Source organism: Pelobates fuscus, chromosome 4 (genome assembly GCF_036172605.1).
Source record: "Pelobates fuscus isolate aPelFus1 chromosome 4, aPelFus1.pri, whole genome shotgun sequence".
NCBI classification, from domain to species: domain Eukaryota; kingdom Metazoa; phylum Chordata; class Amphibia; order Anura; family Pelobatidae; genus Pelobates; species Pelobates fuscus.
The window spans coordinates 69,625,266-69,648,781 of NC_086320.1; the positions used below are offsets into that span (position 1 = coordinate 69,625,266).

The 23,516-nt window shown below is 40.5% G+C and overlaps 1 protein-coding gene across 1 annotated transcript; it reads left to right on the top strand.

Annotated features, from left to right (window-relative positions):
• The first annotated feature begins 681 nt into the window (after positions 1-681).
• LOC134607794 (solute carrier family 7 member 13-like) lies at positions 682-22,465 on the top strand. Its single transcript, XM_063450350.1, has 4 exons — positions 682-1,430; positions 2,576-2,707; positions 18,668-19,032; positions 20,263-22,465. The coding sequence occupies exons 1-4, from the start codon at positions 704-706 to the stop codon at positions 20,506-20,508; spliced, it is 1,470 nt and encodes a 489-aa protein (XP_063306420.1). The 5' UTR covers positions 682-703; the 3' UTR covers positions 20,509-22,465.
• Positions 22,466-23,516: the final 1,051 nt, after the last annotated feature.

Below are 23,516 nucleotides of genomic sequence, written 5' to 3' on the forward strand. Positions count from 1 at the left end.
GCAAAATTAAATTTTTCTGATCCATTTGTCATGATAAGGATAACCGTTTATGGAGTTATAATAAACAGCTGACGGATCAATATTAAGAAACAGGCTCTTAATTTTGATCTTTCAGTTGTGTAATAGAAAGATCCCTAAATTGGTATACTTAAATATCCCACGTAAGGATACCAGATTAAAGAATTATCTACTAAACAGCTGAAAAATTTAAAGAACTCAGAATGAAATTTGAAAAGTAACACATTTTCAAACCAAAATTTGATTAGTCCAAATCTAAATCTTTTCTGAATTTCAGGCTCTGCAAAATTTTAAATAAATCAAATTGATTCAATATGAACCGAAACAAATGTTTCCACCATTTCTAGCAAACAGTGTCCAGAGATATTCACAACAGAACATTTTACAGCCTTATTCTCTTTTCCTATTAAGATCAATAAATAGGAATAACATTTAATCATTTACGGTAACTATAATGAATTCACTTTCTCACTTTCTCACTTTCTCCCACACTGCAATTTCTGTGAATATACTTAAATGTTGCAGTTGAGAGAAAATGTTGTTTTTTTAAGGTTTAATATGTGATGAATTTTTTGAAGTCTGTTTAATGGGAAATCTATGTATATACTGCATATATTCTAAACTGAACGACTGAGACTGTCATTTAGTGTAAATCCTCACTAGTGAAACAAAAAATAAACCAAAGATGTCGAAAGAAGGAGCTAGTAAGCAATGCCAAGACAATGGTAGAGAACTAAATAAGGGAGTTAATTTGAAAAGATCTTTAGGGTACTTCGATAGTGTGTGTTTTGTAATTGGGAGCATTGTAGGAGCTGGGATTTTTGTATCTCCTGCAGGAGTTCTGGAATATTCACAGCTTAACGTTGGTGTGGCTCTATGTATATGGGCTGCTTCTGGAGTATTGAGTATGATGTGTTCCCTCTGTTACGCAGAATTGGGTTCTGCACTGCCATATACTGGAGGGGAATACTTTCATGTTAATCGAGGACTTGGATCTCTACCAGCTTTCATCTTTATCTGGACTTTAACATTGTTTATACGGCCTGCATCCAACGCAGCCCGTGCTCTGACTTTTGCAGAATATGTCACCAAGCCATTTTATTCTGGATGTCCAGTACCAGACCTTCTGAAGAAAATAATAGCTATTGGCATCCTTTGGGTTCTAGGAATCATAAATACTATGAGTGTAAAGATTTCAACCTGGGTACAGAATATATTTACTGTGCTGAAAATGATGGCACTGAGTCTAATTGTGATTTCTGGACTTGTACTTCTTGGGACAGATAAAGGCAATTCAGAAAGCTTTAAAGATGCTTTCAACGGTCAAGTTCCTAACGCAGTACAAATTGCAGAGTCATTCTATCAAGGTCTATATGCGTTTTCAGGGTGGAACTATTTGAATTACCTCGCTGGTATGTATACACATTCATTTTTTTATTGTATACATTTTATTTAATGTTTGTTACACATAGCATATAGTACTAAGAACACATTGTTCCATGCAATGCAAGTACATGCGCACTGATTGACAATATCTCTAGCCCAGAAAAGACATGTCAATTCAGCCCAGATGAGTATCAACTGTCATACAGTAGAACCAGAACTAGTTGTGCATGCCTATTTAGTGTCACCTTGTACAGTAACATAAACACTAGACTAGTGCATTCGATTTCAAACAAATTGCGAGTCATCTGAATATTGGGAGATAGGCTGTTAATGCAAAATCCGAAAGTCCGAAATGCTTTATGGGTAAATCACAAAACAAACAAGACATACAATGCATGAAACAGTTTAATTTGATTCATGATTCCACTCATGGTGCCAAAAAAAACACATGATTGATGGGAAAAATGATAATTGATGGTTAGGGACAGCTACTAAATGTTGAGTTTTTTTCCCCAGGTCAAGTAGTATTATGTATAATCAGACACATGGAGGGTGGTTTCTAGTTACACTTCTAGATGCACCTGTAAGTACATACAGCATCACCTACTTACAAGATACTTAGAGTGTTACTCTGATGCACCATGTCTTATTTTATAGAGTTTCAGATGGTTTGCCCACTTCTCTATGGGTCATGTATTCAAGATTTTACTGCTATTAGGTTATCATGCATTATGTCTGCATTAGTTGCTTGTCAGAGATTTATATATGACCCCCCAAGTATGTTAGGGTCTACATGGATTTATATTTTCAGGAAATATGAAGGGAGGCTGTGTGACCAACAGCCTAGGAGGTGGTTATGGCTTAAATAAAGACACAACTCCTGACTGGAGTTAAGTTGAAGGGGTTTTTACTTATTTTTTATTTTTTCTCACATTATTTTTAACAAAAATTTAAATTGATGTGCATGATGTATATAACTGGTAGCACACATTGTAGTAAGTGGTTATTAGATTTTACAGTACCTCTCATGGAACTTGTAGAACGTTAATGGAAGAGCCCTTTAGCCTTGGGAGCAAAATCGTTTAACATTTAACAATAACTCACATAGAAAAATAATTTTCTATTACTCAAAAACAGTATTAGATTTGCATTGATTGTTTTTGTTTTCCAGAGGAGATAAAACACCCAAGCAAGAACATTCCCCGCACAGTATTCACGTCCATAACTGCAGTGATTGTGTTCTATCTGCTGGTGAACATCTCGTATCTAACAGTGCTCTCACCCAGGGAGATTGTATCTTCAGGTATTGCTGCTAACAATGAGCTACTTTCACTTCCTTTTATTTTTTATTTGCTTTTTTATTAACTGCATACTCACTTTACGCTCAATTTGATAGGTGCCATAAAGAGCCAAGCTGCTGTTTAAAGGGAATTTCACTTGGAAGTTAGATTATTTAAGCAGTTTTGGGGAATAGATCATGACCCTGCAGCCCCACTGCTCAACTCTCTGTCATTTAGAAGTTAAAACACTTTGTTTCTTTCCAGTCATTGCAGTCATAGCCACACCTCCTTTGGATGTGACTGACACAGCCTGCATGACAAAATGGTTTCATTTTCAATCAGATGTTTACTTACTTCAGACGTTTTCATCTCCTACTCAGTAAATTGAACTTTAATCACACTCAGGAGGCTCCTGCAAGGTCTAACAAACTATTAACAGAGAAAGAGATAAGACATTTTAAATTAAACAGAATTTTATTTAAAGGAAGTGTAACCATTAGATCTCACGTTACAGGAAGTGTTTAGAAGGTGTGCCTAGGCTGCATAAACAGAGTGATTTAACCTATATGGCAGAGAATTAAGCAGTGGGACCTGCAGAGGTATGCTCGATACACCACAACTGCTTCATTAAGCTAAAGTTTTTTAGAGACTATAATGTCCCTTTAAAGATCTATATATTTAGTATCATGTCTCACAGGATGTCTTTTAGGTGTAACCTTGCTCTGTCAGCAAATCTGTTTTGGCCAACTAAGTGCACGCTTTCTGTAATGAAGTTATAACTGCAAATGTTTATTACTGATTTTCTTCCTTGTAAATATTAAAAAAAGAAAATAAAAACATGCCGGAGTCCAGCCTGTACTAAAGCAAGCATCATATAGCATTCAACTTTTCAGTGCCTTATGTGCTTATCTCACTCATAGCACTGAATGGGGAGAAAGGAGAAGCAAACTACTAATAGGATACATGCTGACGTTTTTGTGACTACCACATATAATTACTTAGAAACAATAATCTCTTTCTATAACAATTAAATAGATAAATAAATGAATAAATACAAATGTGGGGTATGCTGGACCCTTAAAAAAAATGGGTTTGGAGGGTGACGAGTGACCTTCACCATTTACTCCTCCCAGGGCTTTCAGGTGGAGGATTATTGTTTAACAGGGGATGGAGATGCTCAATTTTTGACAAACAATAGACTTCTCCATTAATGTGCTTGTCTAGTAACATGTATATTGAGTGAAGAGTACTTGCTTATCAGAACACTGAGATTGGTGGGATTCCAAGCCAATCAATCACAGTGCTGTTACTGAATATTCAAAGCAAAGAGATCTATATAAAGCAAAATAAATAAACAAACAAATAAATAAATAAAATAATAGATTTAAACCCTTTGCGACTCATGATGAAGATTTTCCATCAATGTGGTCCTACCGTTAAGGACGTATGGCGGGAAATTTCTGTAATTTACTAAAGTTAACCCCAGCTCACAGCGATTGCTCTGATCGTTAAGTTACCACTGCTGCAGTCTGCCTCTGTGTCTGAGGCAGATGAGCAGCACCCGATCGCGCCATTCCTGCACATGTGACTGCTCATGTCAGAACAAGCACATGTTCTTCGGGGACTTCTGACCCGCCTCCCTGCACTTCCGTGTGAAGTGCAGGGAGACGGATCAGCGCCGATCCTCTTTTCTCTGTAAAAAATATTTTTAATTAAAATAAAATCTCACCCTCTTTACCCAATCATAATAAAAATTACCCCCCTCTATGCCAGTTGATCACTGCACTGTTACATTTATTTAATTAATTATTTAAAATATTTTTACATTATATATCTAGCTAGCTGGGCTGGGTGGAAGTTAGTGGGGAATTGGGGAATTTGGTGTTAGGTTAGCTAGGGGTTAACAGTAGAAAAAGTTTTAAAAAGTTTTAAAGAGTAAAAGAAAATGTTTTAATAACTTTAAAAAAGTTTTAAAAGGTAAAAAAAGTTTTAAAAAGTAAATCAAGTTTAAAAAGGTAAAAAAATAAAATAAAAAATGCTTATTACCACTACACTTGGTACAAACTGGCAAAAAAATTATCCAACGCTAAGGTTCACAATATGCCTTTTGTGGGTTAGTTTGAATAATCAACCTGCTAACCTACTCCAGAATGGGACATGGACACAGTGTAAAAATGTGCCTCTGTGTCTCAAATGTGCCCCAACATCCACATATACCTGGCAAAGTAACAAACGGTGGTCAGGGCCAGATTAAGAGCCCAGTGGACCTGGTGCTGACAATTATGACGGGCCTAATTACAAAATATTATCGACCAAAACCACTAAAACAGTCCTACCTCCTAAGCGTCATGTATCTGATGTAGATGGTGCTGGAGGGAAACTCATAGGATGCAGCTATGAGAAAACACATACCCTATGCTAATCTCATGCTTTCTTCTTTCAAGTAAACCCTTACCACCTAACAGCAGTGTCCAATAAAGCAGGAAGTTTATGGATGGGGTTAAAGGGTGGGCCACTGACACAAATCACATAACCAGAACTACCAAAAGGGGCGAACATACACAAAAACGGGGCATGTCTGTGTCTCCATGTCTCCCAGTCCCATAGTGTCTGTGCCCCCATGTCTCCCAGTGTTCCCATGTCACTATGGGACATTGAGAGACATTGGGACACTGGGAGACATGGGACACTGAGATACTAGGGAACACTGGGAGACCTGCTGACACTGGGAGACATGGGGACACTGGGTGACTTTAAGACATGAGGGGGCACTGGAAGATATAGGGCAATGAGACACTCTGATACAAAAGGGACACTGTGATACATAGGGGACACTGGAGACTTGATCAAGACCTAGGGACAGGTCGAAACATTGCGGTGTCCAATAAACCTGCTTAAATCTATCACAGTGAGTGCCTGAGATTTTTTCTTTTATACTAAGGGACACTGAGACACTAGGAGACATGGGGACACTGGGAGACATTGGGACACAGAGACACTGGAAGAATAGGGGACTTTAGGAGACTAGGAAACACTCAGACACTAGGGACACTGGCACACTACGAACACTGAGAGACACCAGGGACACTGGGAGACATGGGGATACTGAGATACGAGGGACACTGGCTGGGAGACATGGGGACACTGGGAGTGCCCCATGTCTCCCAGGTCTCAAAGTCGCCCTGTGTCCTCATGTCTTCCTGTGCCCCCCAGTGTCTCCATGTCTTCCTGTGTCCCCCAGTGTCTCCATGTCTCTCAGTGTCCCCTAATGTCTCAGAGTCCCCATGTTGCCCTGTGTCCCAATATCTCAGCGTCCCCAAGTCTCTTACCGTCCCCATGTCTCGCAGGCTTGGAGATGCTGTCTGCAGAGCTGCTCCCCCTGCGGATCAGTGAGTAGTGAGAGGCAGGGAGGGAGATGCTGTAACTTCTTATCTCTGCCTCTCTTCACACAAACAGAGACCCCTCCTGGTCGGTGGTGGTATTTCAGAATAATCTCTGTTTATACTGAGACTGACATTTGTATTACCGGTATTAATGCGATACCGGCACCAGCTAGGCAGCCTCAAATACCTGAGAAATACTTCTGAGAAATATCTAGCAACCCTAAGAAATACCTGAGAAATACCTGGCAACCCCAAGAGTAGTGTGTAAAAAAAAAATTATTTTTTTTTTTTTAAATCAATGGGCCTATTCCATGGGCCTGGAGCTGCAGCTCCATCAGCCCCTATGTTAATCCGGCCCTGACGGTGATATTGCTGTGTGTCACAAAGGTAGAAAAAAATGCTTATTGCCACTACACTTGGTACAAGTTTGCGGAAAAAATTATCCCACGCTAACATTCAAATATGCGTTTTGAAATACCCTGGGATGTCTTATATAAGAAATGGTATAATGCAAATAACGTGAGAGTAATGGTGAGAGCAAATAAAATACTAGATAACAATAAATGAGAGGCAATATTACCATATATAACTGTCTGTTGGGCTTGTCCTAAAACAATAGAATAAAGGACATAGTATAGCCTGTAAAACAGAACATATAAATAATAAATATAAAAATGCCCACTCACGTGGTGCTGAGCCGTTTGAAAGTGGCTCAGACTATCAGCGCCTTGTAAAGTTATATTGGAGACTGTAATGCCGGAAGCAGGTTTTTCAATGCATAAAATCCGTCTTGTAAAATCATCAGACTGGAAAAGCAGGTAAATGAAAAAAACTTTTATTGCTAAAAACACAGCATAAAAAACTCGTCCCCCAATTGCACTAACGCGTTTCGACCGATAATGGTCTTTTTCAAAGTGCTACATGCTTCATCAAACTTTACATTTAAATATGCTACATTTTGGCGCCAGAATTCATGTTCCGTTTCATTTCCTGTTCCGGTTTTCGGGTCTTGCTGACTTCCTGTTTCCGGTCACGTTACGTGTCAGGGTCCATTTCCGGGTCAGCGGCAAAAGGCATCCCTGCATCTTTGTTTACTTCCGGTCTCGGGCAGATGATAGAGACAGCTTTGCGCATGTCCATTAAAGGAAAATGTCTGTACTTCGTAGAAAACTAGTTCTTTACATGATAATATCTCATATCGCGGGTATATAAAAACGGACAAAAAATATATTGTATACAAATAAGAAGAAAGAAGAGAAATGCATTAATAATGCAATACATAGTAAAAAAACACACATCATTAAAGGAAAAACTGCTAATTAATACATATGTATATAAAATGATGTGCATATTAGTCATAATGAATATATATCCTCATAAAATAATTGTGAACAATTATTAGTGCTTATTTTAACACCGATGTGAATATTCTAATGACTTAATATAAATCATCACAGACACACACATGTTTCCGAGAAAAGGTATATAAAAATGTATATATAAATATATAAAAATATATATAAAAAAAAAAAAAAATATATATATATATATATATAAAAAATATATAAATCTAAAAATTGCTATAAAAAGGAGGTAATTTCGAAATCGACGTTAAGGCCTTCTGGGGTCAGGGTGTTGAGGTTAAACATCCACCTCATCTCCGCTTTGCTTAAAATATTTTCTTTACACCCCCCTCTCCAATGTGCTTGAATCCTTTCTATACCCATGAATTGGAGGCCTTCCGGTTTACCATCGTGGTGATCCAAAAAGTGTTTTGAGACACTATGATTGATAAACTTTTTCTTTATATTGTTAATGTGTTCGCCTATTCTGATTTTTAATTTCCTTATAGTTTTACCCACATATTGGTAACCGCAGGGACAAGTTAAACGGTATATTACATTGTTAGTATTGCACGAGATAAATGAGTTCACTTTATGTTTCACTTCCGAATTTTTTGCGGAAAAATCTTTTATATATCTATTTGTAGTTCTCTTTAATCTACACCCAGTGCAGTTTCCACACTAATAAAAACCTAGTTGACCTCCTAAAAAATTATTATTATTTTCCTTTTTTTCTTTTTCTAAAAAACTGTTCGTTAAAATTTGCCTAAAATTCCTCGCTCCTCTAAAAATGAATTGAGGTTTATCTCCTAAAAAGGGTAGCAAATCTTTGTCTTCTTTCAATATATGCCAGTTTTTTTTAAAAATGTTACATAAAGATCTATGGTTAGTACTAAAATCTAAGATAAGGGGGATCTGCTCTTCTGTTCTTTTTTCTTTTTTATGTTTATATTGTAAAAGTGAGCTCCTATCCATTTGACCTATTTCCTCCTTATCTTTTTTAATAGAGGTAGGGTCATAACCCTTATCAATAAATTGTTGAGCTAAATTACATGATTGATTTTGATAATCCTTAAAATCCGTACAGTTCCTTCTTAAACGGAGGAACTGACCTTTCGGTACGTTACTGAGCCAGGGTTTAAAATGACAGCTTTGCAAATTGATAAAACTATTTACATCTACTTTTTAAAATGTGTTCTACTTTTAATTTGGTCGGATTCTATAAAAATCTCTAAATCCAAAAATGTTATATCTTCACTACTAATAGTAGATGTAAGTTTAATATTCCAATCATTCAGGTTTAAAAAGTCTAAAAACGTCACCAAGGACTCTCTATCTCCTTTCCAGATAATAAAAATGTCATCTATGTAACGTTTATAGAGGACCAGGTTTGTCCCCAGGTCCACACTGGGAAGGACAAAAGTTTCCTCCCAGTGGGACATAAATAAATTAGCATAACTTGTTATGCTAATTTATTTATGTCCCACTGGGAGGAAACTTTTGTCCTTCCCAGTGTGGACCTGGGGACAAACCTGGTCCTCTATAAACGTTACATAGATGACATTTTTATTATCTGGAAAGGAGATAGAGAGTCCTTGGTGACGTTTTTAGACTTTTTAAACCTGAATGATTGGAATATTAAACTTACATCTACTATTAGTAGTGAAGATATAACATTTTTGGATTTAGAGATTTTTATAGAATCCGACCAAATTAAAAGTAGAACACATTTTAAAAAAGTAGATGTAAATAGTTTTATCAATTTGCAAAGCTGTCATTTTAAACCCTGGCTCAGTAACGTACCGAAAGGTCAGTTCCTCCGTTTAAGAAGGAACTGTACGGATTTTAAGGATTATCAAAATCAATCATGTAATTTAGCTCAACAATTTATTGATAAGGGTTATGACCCTACCTCTATTAAAAAAGATAAGGAGGAAATAGGTCAAATGGATAGGAGCTCACTTTTACAATATAAACATAAAAAAGAAAAAAGAACAGAAGAGCAGATCCCCCTTATCTTAGATTTTAGTACTAACCATAGATCTTTATGTAACATTTTTAAAAAAAACTGGCATATATTGAAAGAAGACAAAGATTTGCTACCCTTTTTAGGAGATAAACCTCAATTCATTTTTAGAGGAGCGAGGAATTTTAGGCAAATTTTAACTAACAGTTTTTTAGAAAAAGAAAAAAAGGAAAATAATAATAATTTTTTAGGAGGTCAACTAGGTTTTTATTACTGTGGAAACTGCACTGGGTGTAGATTAAAGAGAACTACAAATAGATATATAAAAGATTTTTCCGCAAAAAATTCGGAAGTGAAACATAAAGTGAACTCATTTATCTCGTGCAATACTAACAATGTAATATACCTTTTAACGTGTCCCTGCGGTTACCAATATGTGGGTAAAACTATAAGGAAATTAAAAATCAGAATAGGCGAACACATTGACAATATAAAGAAAAAGTTTATCAATCATAGTGTCTCAAAACACTTTTTGGATCACCACGATGGTAAACCGGAAGGCCTCCAATTCATGGGTATAGAAAGGATTCAAGCACATTGGAGAGGGGGGTGTAAAGAAAATATTTTAAGCAAAGCGGAGATGAGGTGGATGTTTAACCTCAACACCCTGACCCCAGAAGGCCTTAACGTCGATTTCGAAATTACCTCCTTTTTATAGCAATTTTTAGATTTATATATTTTTTATATATATATATATATATTTTTTTTTTATATATTTTTATATATTTATATATACATTTTTATATACCTTTTCTCGGAAACATGTGTGTGTCTGTGATGATTTATATTAAGTCATTAGAATATTCACATCGGTGTTAAAATAAGCACTAATAATTGTTCACAATTATTTTATGAGGATATATATTCATTATGACTAATATGCACATCATTTTATATACATATGTATTAATTAGCAGTTTTTCCTTTAATGATGTGTGTTTTTTACTATGTATTGTATTATTAATGCATTTCTCTTCTTTCTTCTTATTTGTATACAATATATTTTTTGTCCGTTTTTATATACCCGCGATATGAGATATTATCATGTAAAGAACTAGTTTTCTACGAAGTACAGACATTTTCCTTTAATGGACATGCGCAAAGCTGTCTCTATCATCTGCCCGAGACCGGAAGTAAACAAAGATGCAGGGATGCCTTTTGCCGCTGACCCGGAAATGGACCCTGACACGTAACGTGACCGGAAACAGGAAGTCAGCAAGACCCGAAAACCGGAACAGGAAATGAAACGGAACATGAATTCTGGCGCCAAAATGTAGCATATTTAAATGTAAAGTTTGATGAAGCATGTAGCACTTTGAAAAAGACCATTATCGGTCGAAACGCGTTAGTGCAATTGGGGGACGAGTTTTTTATGCTGTGTTTTTAGCAATAAAAGTTTTTTTCATTTACCTGCTTTTCCAGTCTGATGATTTTACAAGACGGATTTTATGCATTGAAAAACCTGCTTCCGGCATTACAGTCTCCAATATAACTTTACAAGGCGCTGATAGTCTGAGCCACTTTCAAACGGCTCAGCACCATGTGAGTGGGCATTTTTATATTTATTATTTATATGTTCTGTTTTACAGGCTATACTATGTCCTTTATTCTATTGTTTTAGGACAAGCCCAACAGACAGTTATATATGGTAATATTGCCTCTCATTTATTGTTATCTAGTATTTTATTTGCTCTCACCATTACTCTCACGTTATTTGCATTATATTTATTTGGTGTGTTTTGGAGTGATTCACATCTGTGGTGATTTGAGCATTTGCTCTCGACTCCTTTACCTTTTCTGTATTTTTTATATATATAAGAAATGGTATGCCTTTATGAGGTTGTTGGAATATGTAGCCTGCTAAAGTGCTCCAAAATGGAACACGAACCCATAAAAACCATCTATGGAAATTCACACCTAAAAACCTTAAATTATCACATCTCTTTTACAGCACTGTAACTTCACAAAATAGTGTCTAATTCATACATTGGGCATATTGTTTCAGTTAGAAGATGTAACTGAGCGTAATTTAGGGAATCATTCAGTGTCTCTACCCTCTGCATGGTGGCACTGGTCTTTTCTAATAGATATGCATTAATTCAATACATCTCTATGAGGAGATGTTGATTGGCTAGGGCTGTGTTTGGTTCTGCACCGATCTGCCTCCTTGACAGTCTCAGCCAATCATAATCACAACAACACTTCTGATGAGGTCAGCCACGCAGGCAGATCATGGGCAGAGCCAGCAGCTGCATACTTGAACAAAAGTAAGATCTTACTATATTTAGGGGGGCAAGGGAGGGCCAAGGAGACTAGATGGTGGTTTAAACACTATAGGGTCAGGGTTAAATGTTTGTGTTCATGACCCTATATTGTTCCTTTAAAGTCTTTATTGATTAAAGAAATTACAGTAACTGGAAATTCCAAGGACAAAACCATATAGGGCAGGGAAGAACAGGTTGGACAATTTCTGAATCAGACTCCCTTGTATGTTCTGCATTAAGTGTCTCTAAATATTAAGGACGTAGTCAAATCTGGATAGAACTTTAAGTCCATAGCAGTGAGGATAGAGCTTTAAGTCTCTGGCAGTGAGGTCTGGTGAACCTAGGAGCAGTTCCAACGAAGGTGGTGAAATGTTACCCTAGAGAGCATTTATACACAATAATCTTTACCTAGAATAAAGCCCAAGATAAAATCATCTAACACAGAAAAATTCCCAATGAAAAAACAAACAGAAACATGCATGAAAGGTACCCAAGTAAAGAATGCTAAATCACTGTGCTAAAAAAAGGATCCTATAAAATATAGTTCCAGTGATATGCACAATGTGGCCATCAGGAACCATTGTTAAGACGATGGGGATAGTGCTGGTGCAGTTATTTGGCTCTTGGTTAGTGGATATGTTCAAATGGTCATTCTGTGTTCATGCATATAAATAGTGTGGAGGCTAGATAAATAGATATCCCAAGGATGCAATAACAGCTCTATAAGAGATACAACACTTATTATCCAATGTATTTCTCCAGGGCACAGATTACATAAATACCTTTGTGATCATAAATTGAATGTTCATTTGATAAAAAGGCATACAGCCAATCATAATGAGGGATGAAGAGTGAATACATTTGTAGAGTAGTGATTTTTTCCATTGTTTTTTGCAACACTTTTTTTCCTTTAGCTTCTCTGGGTTGTTATTGAATCTTACTGAATCTTCAATTAATATTTTGACAGATAAGTATGTAACGTTTCACTTACAAGAGGATAAAACCCAGTTTAGGCGACATCCCCCTTTTCCATAGACCAGCAGCTACTGCAATCACCAATTCTCCCGAACTCCAAACTGTACGAATCTTCCAACTCCCGAACTGGAAACACACGAACTCTGGAATCAGCTGAACAGGAAAAGCATACCATCCGCTTACACTCCTGGCAGTCAGCATACAATCCAATTCCCCCAAAGAACGAGACGACACATCGCTTTGAGGGTTTAGCAGGAACTCAGGTCTGGAACACCCAGCCTGCTTTTTATTACAGTTGTGCACATACAGGACACACCCAGGGGGAGGCATAAAACAACCAATCAAGTAACAGTACAACCCACACATCCCCTCCCCTCAGATAAGCAATTAACATAATTACTACATACAGTAAAAATACAGTTTCCACACATACTCTGTAACTTTAAAACCATACATCACATTCACATAAAAATACATATCCACAATCAATCCATTCAGGGGAACAACATATTAAAAAAATGGCATGAATCAGACCAGGGGTTCAAAAGTTAGTAAAAGCATCTTTTGGGCCCTGGCTGGCAGCATGGCAAAATCTGGCTCAAACAGTAAAAGTAAAACATCCCCACAATGCATCATGGCTTCCTCCCTTCTGCCCTGGAGATAATTGGAGAAGTAATCCAATTATCTCCCAGGTCAAAGACAAAACTCCATTACACATGTGGGGACCTAAATACAGGATTATGTTTTAAAATATATAAAGTTACTTTTTATAGATTAAACACAGACATGTAACATATCCCCAGATAGCTCAGGTCTGCGTGCACATTATTAGGTGAATGGCACGCAGACCACACAAATACAGTTTAATTGTCATGGAGCCAAAGTCTTTCCCATAGTCTTTCATTATATGAATAGGCTCCATGGCATAGCTATCTGGGGGTATCACTGCTCACACAGGGCAAGTACCGAATGGCCCCCACTGTGTTTAAAGGGCCAGAATGAGTGACATGCACTCTGTTAGGGCCGAATACGTTTTGTAAAAGGGCCCAATCTCCCAGGGCCATAGTCCAAAGGCAAGAGGCGGGCAAGCAGCCCCCTCCAAGGACACGTGGCGAGGTCGGTTTCGCCACACTTCTCCCCTTTACCCCCCAGACTAACAGGGTATCTGACCTCCTGCCGGTCAGTGCCCTGGTTAGTCCAGCAACCCACCCACAAAAGAGAAACAGCAGTACAGCCCACCCACAATAACTGGTTACTACACCTGGGTAGAGGAGAACTTTGTCCAGGTCCAGGTGTCTCACCACGGCTGCGTGGGGGACTGGTAGTCTGCCTTGGTGGGTTGCTGAGCGGGCAGAGACCAGCGGTACTATGCCCTGGTGCCAGTACTACCGCGGAAGTAGCCTGGTTGGAGCCTGGTTGTGGGAGGGAGAGACCGACTGTCTCCCCTCTGGCTACACTGCTCTGTGGCTGGGGGACAGGACCGACCATCCCTAACCCTTGGGCTGTAAGTGCAGAGACTACGGTCCCATCTGCACAGTTGCAGGGCTCAACATCTCCCCTTGGTGGGTTAGGCTGCCGCTGGAGAGAGGGTGTAACAAGCTCCTCTCTCTGGACTGTCAACTGCCGCTGGGGAGAGGGGTTAACAGGCTCCTCTCCCTGACACTCTCTCTACTGGTGGAGAGGGGGACCAGCTGTCTCCCATTTCATTATTTTGTCCTGCTGCAGGGGTGTGAGACTGACGGTCTCTTCTCCTTGCAGGACACACTGCCGCTGGAGTGGAAGGACGACACCGTCAGCTCCCTGGGGTACACACTGTCGCTGGGGAGGAAGGATTGCACCCTCAGCTCCCTGGGGTACATACTGCTGCCGGGGAGGAAGGATTGCACCCTCAGCTCCCTGGGGTACACGCTGCCGCTGGGGAGGAAGGACGACACCTTCATCTCCCTGGGGTACACACTGCCGCTGAGGAGGAAGGACGGCACCTTCAGCTCCCTGGGATACACACTGCCGCTGGGGAGGAAGGATTGCACCTTCAGCTCCCTGGGGTACACACTGCTGCTGGGGAGGAAGGACGGCACCTTCAGCTCCCTGGGGTACACACTGCCGCTGGGGAGGAAGGACGGCACCTTCAGCTCCCTGGGATACACACTGCCGCTGGGGAGGAAGGATTGCACCTTCAGCTCCCTGGGGTACACACTGCCACTGGGGAGGAAGGACGACACCTTCAGCTCCCTGGGATACACACTGCCGCTGGGGAGGAAGGACGGCACCTTCAGCTCCCTGGGATACACACTGCCGCTGGGGAGGAAGGATTGCACCTTCAGCTCCCTGGGGTACACACTGCCGCTGGGGAGGAAGGACGGCACCTTCTGCTCCCTGGGACACACACTGCCGCTGGGGAGGAAGGACAGCACCTTTAGCTCCCTGGGACTTACTCTGCCGCTGGGGAGGAAGGACGGCACCTTTAGCTCCCTGGGTACACACTGCTGCTGGGGAGGAAGGACGGCACCCTCAGCTCCCTGGGGTACATACTGCTGCCGGGGAGGAAGGATTGCACCCTCAGCTCCCTGGGGTACACGCTGCCGCTGGGGAGGAAGGACGACACCTTCGTCTCCCTGGGGTACACACTGCCGCTGAGGAGGAAGGACGGCACCTTCAGCTCCCTGGGATACACACTGCCGCTGGGGAGGAAGGATTGCACCTTCAGCTCCCTGGGGTACACACTGCTGCTGGGGAGGAAGGACGGCACCTTCAGCTCCCTGGGGTACACACTGCCGCTGGGGAGGAAGGACGGCACCTTCAGCTCCCTGGGATACACACTGCCGCTGGGGAGGAAGGATTGCACCTTCAGCTCCCTGGGGTACACACTGCCACTGGGGAGGAAGGACGACACCTTCAGCTCCCTGGGATACACACTGCCGCTGGGGAGGAAGGACGGCACCTTCAGCTCCCTGGGATACACACTGCCGCTGGGGAGGAAGGATTGCACCTTCAGCTCCCTGGGGTACACACTGCCGCTGGGGAGGAAGGACGGCACCTTCTGCTCCCTGGGACACACACTGCCGCTGGGGAGGAAGGACAGCACCTTTAGCTCCCTGGGACTTACTCTGCCGCTGGGGAGGAAGGACGGCACCTTTAGCTCCCTGGGTACACACTGCTGCTGGGGAGGAAGGACGGCACCTTCAGCTCCCTGGGGTACACACTGCTGCTGGGGAGGAAGGACGGCACCTTCAGCTCCCTGGGATACACACTGCCGCTGGGGAGGAAGGATTGCACCTTCAGCTCCCTGGGGTACACACTGCCGCTGGGGAGGAAGGACGACACCTTCAGCTCCCTTGGATACACACTGCCTCTGGGGAGGAAGGACGGCACCTTCAGCTCCCTGGGATACACACTGCCGCTGGGGAGGAAAGATTGCACCTTCAGCTCCCTGGGGTACACACTGCCGCTGGGGAGGAAGGACGGCACCTTCTGCTCCCTGGGACACACACTGCCGCTGGGGAGGAAGGACAGCACCTTTAGCTCCCTGGGACTTACTCTGCCGCTGCGGAGGAAGGACGGCACCTTTAGCTCCCTGGGTTACACACTGCCGCCTCAGGGGAAGACGGCTAACCTCCTCGGATGCAGCCTCTACTCTGCTGCTGTAACACTCTTTCCACTGAGCATACTCTCCATCCATCCTTGAGTTTCGCTTAGCCATGACCTGCTTCCAGATCCCCTGGAATATCTCCATGGATACATAACCCCATACTGGGCCACTCGCTGCCTCACCTCGGCCAGCCCATAATCTTCAGCGTCAGAGCCTTCCATACTTGTCTGCTCCAAGTCGCTGGATACCTCTGCTGCCAGGGGCGCTGCACGAGTGCTAACGTTGCCCTCAATTTGTAACTCCAAGGAATTGGTGTTCTGTAGCTGTCCTTCTGGCTGTAGGAACGATCCCGCCGCTTGCCACCAATTGTAACGGACCGTTTCACTTACAAGAGGATAAAACCCAGTTTAGGCGATATCCCCCTTTTCCATAGACCAGCAGCTACTGCAATCACCAATTCTCCCAAACTCCAAACTGTACGAATCTTCCAACTCCCGAACTGGAAACACACAAACTCTGGAATCAGCTGAACAGGAAAAGCATACCATCCGCTTACACTCCTGGCAGTCAGCATACAATCCAATTCCCCCAAAGAACGAGACGACACATCGCTTTGAGGGTTAAGCAGGAACTCAGGTCTGGAACACCCAGCCTGCTTTTTATTATAGTTGTGCACATACAGGACACACCCAGGGAGAGGCATAAAACAACCAATCAAGTAACAGTACAACCCACACATCCCCTCCCCTCAGATAAGCAATTAACATAATTACTACATACAGTAAAAATACAGTTTCCACACATACTCTGTAACTTTAAAACCATACATCACATTCACATAAAAATACATATCCATTCAGGGGAACAACATATTAAAAAATGGCATGAATCAGACCAGGGGTTCAAAAGTTAGTAAAAGTATCTTTTGGGCCCTGGCTGGCAGCATGGCAAAATCTGGCTCAAACAGTAAAAGTAAAACATCCCCACAATGCATCATGGCTTCCTCCCTTCTGCCCTGGAGATAATTGGAGAAGTAATCCAATTATCTCCCAGGTCAAAGACAAAACTCCATTACACATGTGGGGACCTAAATACAGGATTATGTTTTAAAATATATAAAGTTACTTTTTATAGATTAAACACAGACATGTAACATATCCCCAGATAGCTCAGGTCTGCGTGCACATTATTAGGTGAATGGCACGCAGACCACACAAATACAGTTTAATTGCCATGGAGCCAAAGTCTTTCCCATAGTCTTTCATTATATGAATAGGCTCCATGGCATAGCTATCTGGGGGTATCACTGCTCAAACAGGGCAAGTACCGAATGGCCCCCACTGTGTTTAAAGGGCCAGAATGAGTGACATGCACTCTGTTAGGGCCGAATATGTTTTGTAAAAGGGCCCAATCTCCCAGGGCCATAGCCCAAAGGCAAGAGGCGGGCAAGCAGCCCCCTCCAAGGACACGTGGCGAGGTCGGTTTCGCCACAAAGTATATGTATATTTTCCCTGGTTTATTATTTATTTCTTTTTTATATTTGGCTCATCTTTACTATTATTATTGTGAGTGGGATATATAGGGTTATTTATTCAAGGTTTCCAAAAACTTTTATGGCCGAAGGATTGCCCTTGGTATATATTCTGGGATTATCTCATTCTGGAGCAATATTTCACGGGTCAGAGAATTGAGCATCCCTTGGTCCACAAACAACCACCAGAGTCAGGAGACTATCCATCTTCTGAAATTGTTAACACATACAGCTGAATTGGTATGGGACCACTCTTTAGATCCCTACCTGCTTTATTTGTTTTATTTTTATTGTAGAGACCATCAGCTTGCTCATTATTATAAAGCTAATTGGGTCTTTCTAATTATATGGTGGGGTATTGCAAACCATAGCATGTATTAATTTTAGGGCTTGAAATTTCAAGTTGTATGCTACTAGACTGGCCTAAAAGTTCTGCAACTCTGGCGAGTCAATGGCACACACCAGGCATGCATTTGCACTCCTGGCAGTCATGTTGATGTTACTTTGACACGTATCACTACAGTCGACATACACCCCTTCATGGCATTTCCTCTGCTGAAATCTTTTTTTAATTCCAGTCTCAATCTCAGACCTCAATTGTATAATTATGTTAATGAACAAATCACCGGAGAGCTGTTTATACAGACATTGTAATTATTGAAAACATACCTACCAAGATGCTTTTTTGTATATCAATAAATGTATGCTTTCTAATCCATCTTCATATCTAATGTCTTCCATTCCCTTATTAAATGCTTATGGCATTAGCTAAAAGAAGCAATATATGGTTTCTAATTATAATAGTTGGTAATTGTAATCAATATTTAGCATTTCATGGTAATTACTCACATGGAGATGTTATGTAATTGCAGCTGCAGTCTCGGTAACATGGGCTGATAGAGCAATTCCAACAGTGGCCTGGATTATCCCTGTGTCAGTTGCTGTCTCAATATTTGGTTCTCTCAACGGTGGCATATTTATGTTAGGAAGACTAAACTATGCTGGAAGCAAGGAGGGTCATCTGCCATCCATCATATCCATGATTCATGTGCAACATTTAACCCCAGCACCAGCCATGATCATCTCTATAATTATATCATCTATTTTCGTCATCCCTTCTGACCTCCTCTCTCTAACAAACTACTTTTCATTTTGTTTCTGGCTTTTGATTGGCCTGACTACCGTAAGTCTGATTGTTCTACGTTATCGTGAACCTAATCTTCACAGGCCGTACAAGGTAAGATATTTAATTAACACATATAAGGTTTTAATGAACTACAATTGCTATATTTTCTTGCAATAAAATTTAATAGTGTAGCTATTATTATTATTATTATTATTATTTTATTATTTATATAGCGCCAACAAATTCCGTAGCGCTGTACAATGGGTGGACTAACAGACACATAATTGAGATCAGACCACTGGACGTACAGGAACAGAGGGGGTTGAGGGCCCTGCTCAATGAGCTTACATGCTAGAGGGAGTGGGGTATAGTGACACAAACGGGTTAAAGTAGGGGAATTAAATAGTTTGTTAGAGAAGGGTTTATTGAGTGCTTGGTAGGTCAGTTTTGACAGTTGCAGGAAAGGAGTCATGGGGTGGGGGATGAGAAGCCTGCTGACAGTTTAATTGATACGCTTTAATGAAGAAGTGAGTTTTCAAAGATTTTTTGAAGGAGTGGAGGCTGGGTGAAAGTCTGATTGAGGAGGGAAGTGAGTTCCACAGAATAGGTGCAGCCCTAGAGAAGTCTTGAAGGCGAGCGTCAGAGGTGGGGATCCGGGCAGAGGATAGGTGTAGGTCTTGGTATGAGCGCAGGGGTCTCGACGGGACATACTTGTGTATGAGGGAGGATAGGAATGTTGGAGCAGCATTATGTAGGGATTTGTAAGCAATTAATTAAAGGGAAGATCTTAAAACAAATAAATGATTAGGTGTTTTATGTTCACTTCACAATTTACCTTAATCAAACTCAGCAATGTGTGTCTCAGAAGATTTACAAACTCTTTCAAAGATTGCAATATATAATCAGAAACATTTTGTACTGCTATTTGTGTCATAACTCGACAAATATTATAAGATTTCTGGTAGCTCTTTAAAAAGAGCTTAAAGTTTCAATTATACATTGTGCTAGCAGTTTTATTTTGAAAATATTTTTTTTATCTGACATGTGCATAGTCTTCTGCTCTTCTCTTCTCCACCTATAGCAACCACAGAACGTTCACTGTGATTGCTATGGAAAACTCTAGCCTGTGCTGCTAGTGCTGGCTAGGGAGTATAGGAATAGAGTAACATGAAACCAGCATGTTGGTGTCACTATAAGAAGGTTTGCCCTGTTTTGAGAAGTTTCCCCAAGCAGGGCAAAACACTAAAGAGCAGAGGAGGAGCGTGGGATCTCTGATGCGATCACAACAGGGGGTGTTCCTTTTAAGCACAAACTAATGTTTGTCTTTTTTTTCTGTTCCAGGTCTTCCTTCCAATTGCATATGGAGTTGTTGCAGTGACATTATTTTTAGTGATTGCTCCAATCGTACAAAGTCCAAAAGTTGAATATTTCTATGCTTTGCTGTTTATGTTGAGCAGCCTGATTGTGTATTTTCCATTTGTATATTTCAAGTTGCGTCTACCCTACTTTGATAAGATCACATGCTTTTTACAGCTTTTCCTTGAAGTGTCACCCACTAATATATATGAAGACTGTAAAGATCAGTAACATTGACAACTAATTTCAAACTGATGTTCTGTAGGCTTAAAGTGGCACTACATACACTGTAACCGCTATAGCTCATTGCAGTGATTATGGTGCTGTGAGTCTTTTGGCGCCTTCCCCCAGATTTGTGTCAACATCTTTTCAAGAGGATGAACTTTTGCATTAGTTGTCTGACTCCCTTTAAGTAAATTGCGCTACCATGCAGGCTCCACCACGCAGACTCACCGCCTAGGTGGTGTTCTCTTTGACTCCAACCTCTCCTTAACCCCTCATGTTCAGTCTATTGCCAAATCCTGCCGCGGCCATCTCCTGCCGTGCCTATCTCAAAAACATTGCATGCATTCGCCCATACTGAATGCCATATGCGGCTAAGGTGCTGGTTCATGCCACTGTCCTCTCTTGCTTTGACTACAGTAATCCGCTTCTCAGTGGACATACATGCTCCCAACTTGAGCCGTTACAGTCTATAATGAATGCAACATCGAGGCTCATCTTTTTGTCTGCCCACACTTCCCACGCCTCATCCCTCTGTTAGTCCCTGCATTTGCTTTCCATACGATATAGGGCTCAATTCCGGTTCTTGCTTTCAATTCTCTACACATTGCTGCTTCCATCTATCTATCCTCCCTAATACACAAGTATGTCTAGTCTAGGCCCCTATGCTCTGCAGAAGACTTCCATCTATCTTCATTCGTACTCCCACCTCTGATGCTCACCTTTCTGTTGAACTCCCTTCCCTCTTCTGTTAGATGCTCACCCAGTCTCCACTACTTCAAAAAAATCATTAAAACCTCACTTAGAATCCAAACCAAGTAGTAAACAGTGAAGCGCTTATTTCAAATAAAGTGAATAAAGTACAAATAATATCATCAAATACCTTAATAATATTGGTGTATAACCTTATACAAAAAGGGCTATATGAAAGATATATACAATAGGGCAAAACCTTATGGAAGAACAATTTAAAATATGTGACAATGGAACACTTTCATAGTATAGAGCTTACAACCAAGCTCTGGTGCACACAGCAGTTGGGTCCATTTAGACGACCATCCCCTTCATAGTGCCGTTGTCTTTTTTAGCCATTCCTGTATAACGGCTTGAGAAAAACATATATTGAGCAATATAGTATATTATGGTGAATCCTTTTACTATAATAAATATGGTACTCACTAAAGTTAGAGCCTGGAATAGACTCAAGAAAAGCGCAATGTGCAGTTTGGGACAACACTTCCATCTTTACATAAAGCGAAACCCGGTATCATAAATTAGCTTAAAATGTATTAACTAATATATTTATAAAACAACAAAAATTTTAAATCAAATATATAAAGCAATATGCAATATATACTTCAATTTCTTATAGATCCCCAGGAAGCATTTCACCAGTCCTCCACCGGCTTCCTCAGCTGGACAAGTCTCTAAAGATCAGTGATATTGACAACTCATTTCAAACTGATGTTTTGTAGGTCTATAGTGCCACTACAGGCACTGTTACCTTTTCAGCTTTTTGTAGTGGTTATGGTACTGTATGACTTTTGATGCCATCCCCCATATTTGTGTCAATGTCATCTCAAGAGGATGAACTTCTGCATTAGCTGTCCAGCCGTGGGTGCAATGAAAGTAGAGGGTGCTTGACTAATCTAGCACTGTGGCTTGCTACTATCATTACCATTTGAAGTTCATGTCATCAAACTCACATCAGAGTGGTCAGCTTTAGATGCCAGGAAAGCAGATTTTTTTTTTCACACCTCTAGAAAATTGTTTGGCACAAACAGAGAACGGTACCCACAAATAATTGTGATAAGCTGTAGTTGTTATAGTACTCACAGTATTGCTATAACAATGAAAGGTCTGCTGTTTTAAAATTGTATCCATGATGTAGTGGAGTGCTTAACATATTATGGTTTGGTCAGATATTTGATTTTATGTAGCTTTGTAAAATGTAGTTATTTTTTTTTTTTTTATGTGTTTGCACTGTTCCTTAACCTGTATTTTTTTTCCATCAGATTCTGTCTGATTTTTTTTGTTACATAATCAAAAATGTAATTTAAATATGCATTGCTTAAATTATCAAGATGCTTCACATTATTTTAATGAACTGTCTAGAGGCACCACCATGATTTCTTATATATATTTTCTTCATATCAAAATGTTTTTATTGCTGCAGATTGCCAAAGCTGTTTGAAAACTCATAGGGCAGGAGGACATCCATATCCTGACTATCTACCACCATTGACATACATGATATGCCCTCAACCTGTTTTAAATTTACATGTAATACATGCATTTATGCTTTTATGTAGTTTTTGTTTTGTGTAGTTAGGTTTGAAAAACTTTTTACATTTACTCATTCTATTTAATAAAGTTGACACATGATTACTTTCACAAATTTGAGAGGTTAATTAAATAGAAACCAAAAAGTGGTGTTAAATACATTTCATGGAAAATTATATGAATGGACTTATACCTGGAGGTCTGAGAACAGAAAACTGATGTTCACAGAACGGAGGCTATTTTAATTCATGATAGTAACAATCAAATATGAAAAGGTCATTGTCATAGTAACCCTTCCCCCTTAAAATAATATATTGCTTACTTCCATTTCAGTGCAGAGGCTACTTTTCCTGGCAGCTAGATTATCTTCCATTATATCCAAGATGAGGCATCGGGTACTCACAGGTTTAAAAAAATAAAGCAGATTTATTGCATAAAAAATGCAACAGAGCAATGTTTAAGCCTAAACAAAGGTCTTCCAGTGACTTCACTCCTCCTCATTGGAAGTGAAGGGACGTCCTGGAGTGTGGGCTGAGCGGAGGACATGGGCGGCACGGAGGAGGGATGATGTGTCACCACTGATTGACAATGGCCAGCATGCTGATTACAGAAGTCTAATATGCAAATAACTGACATTAGCAAGCCAGGAAAAGTAGTTCCTGGCTGTCTGTTACACCACCAACAACATAGGGCTAGATCTCTCTATGTGCAGTGTTTCATAGTTTAACATTGTT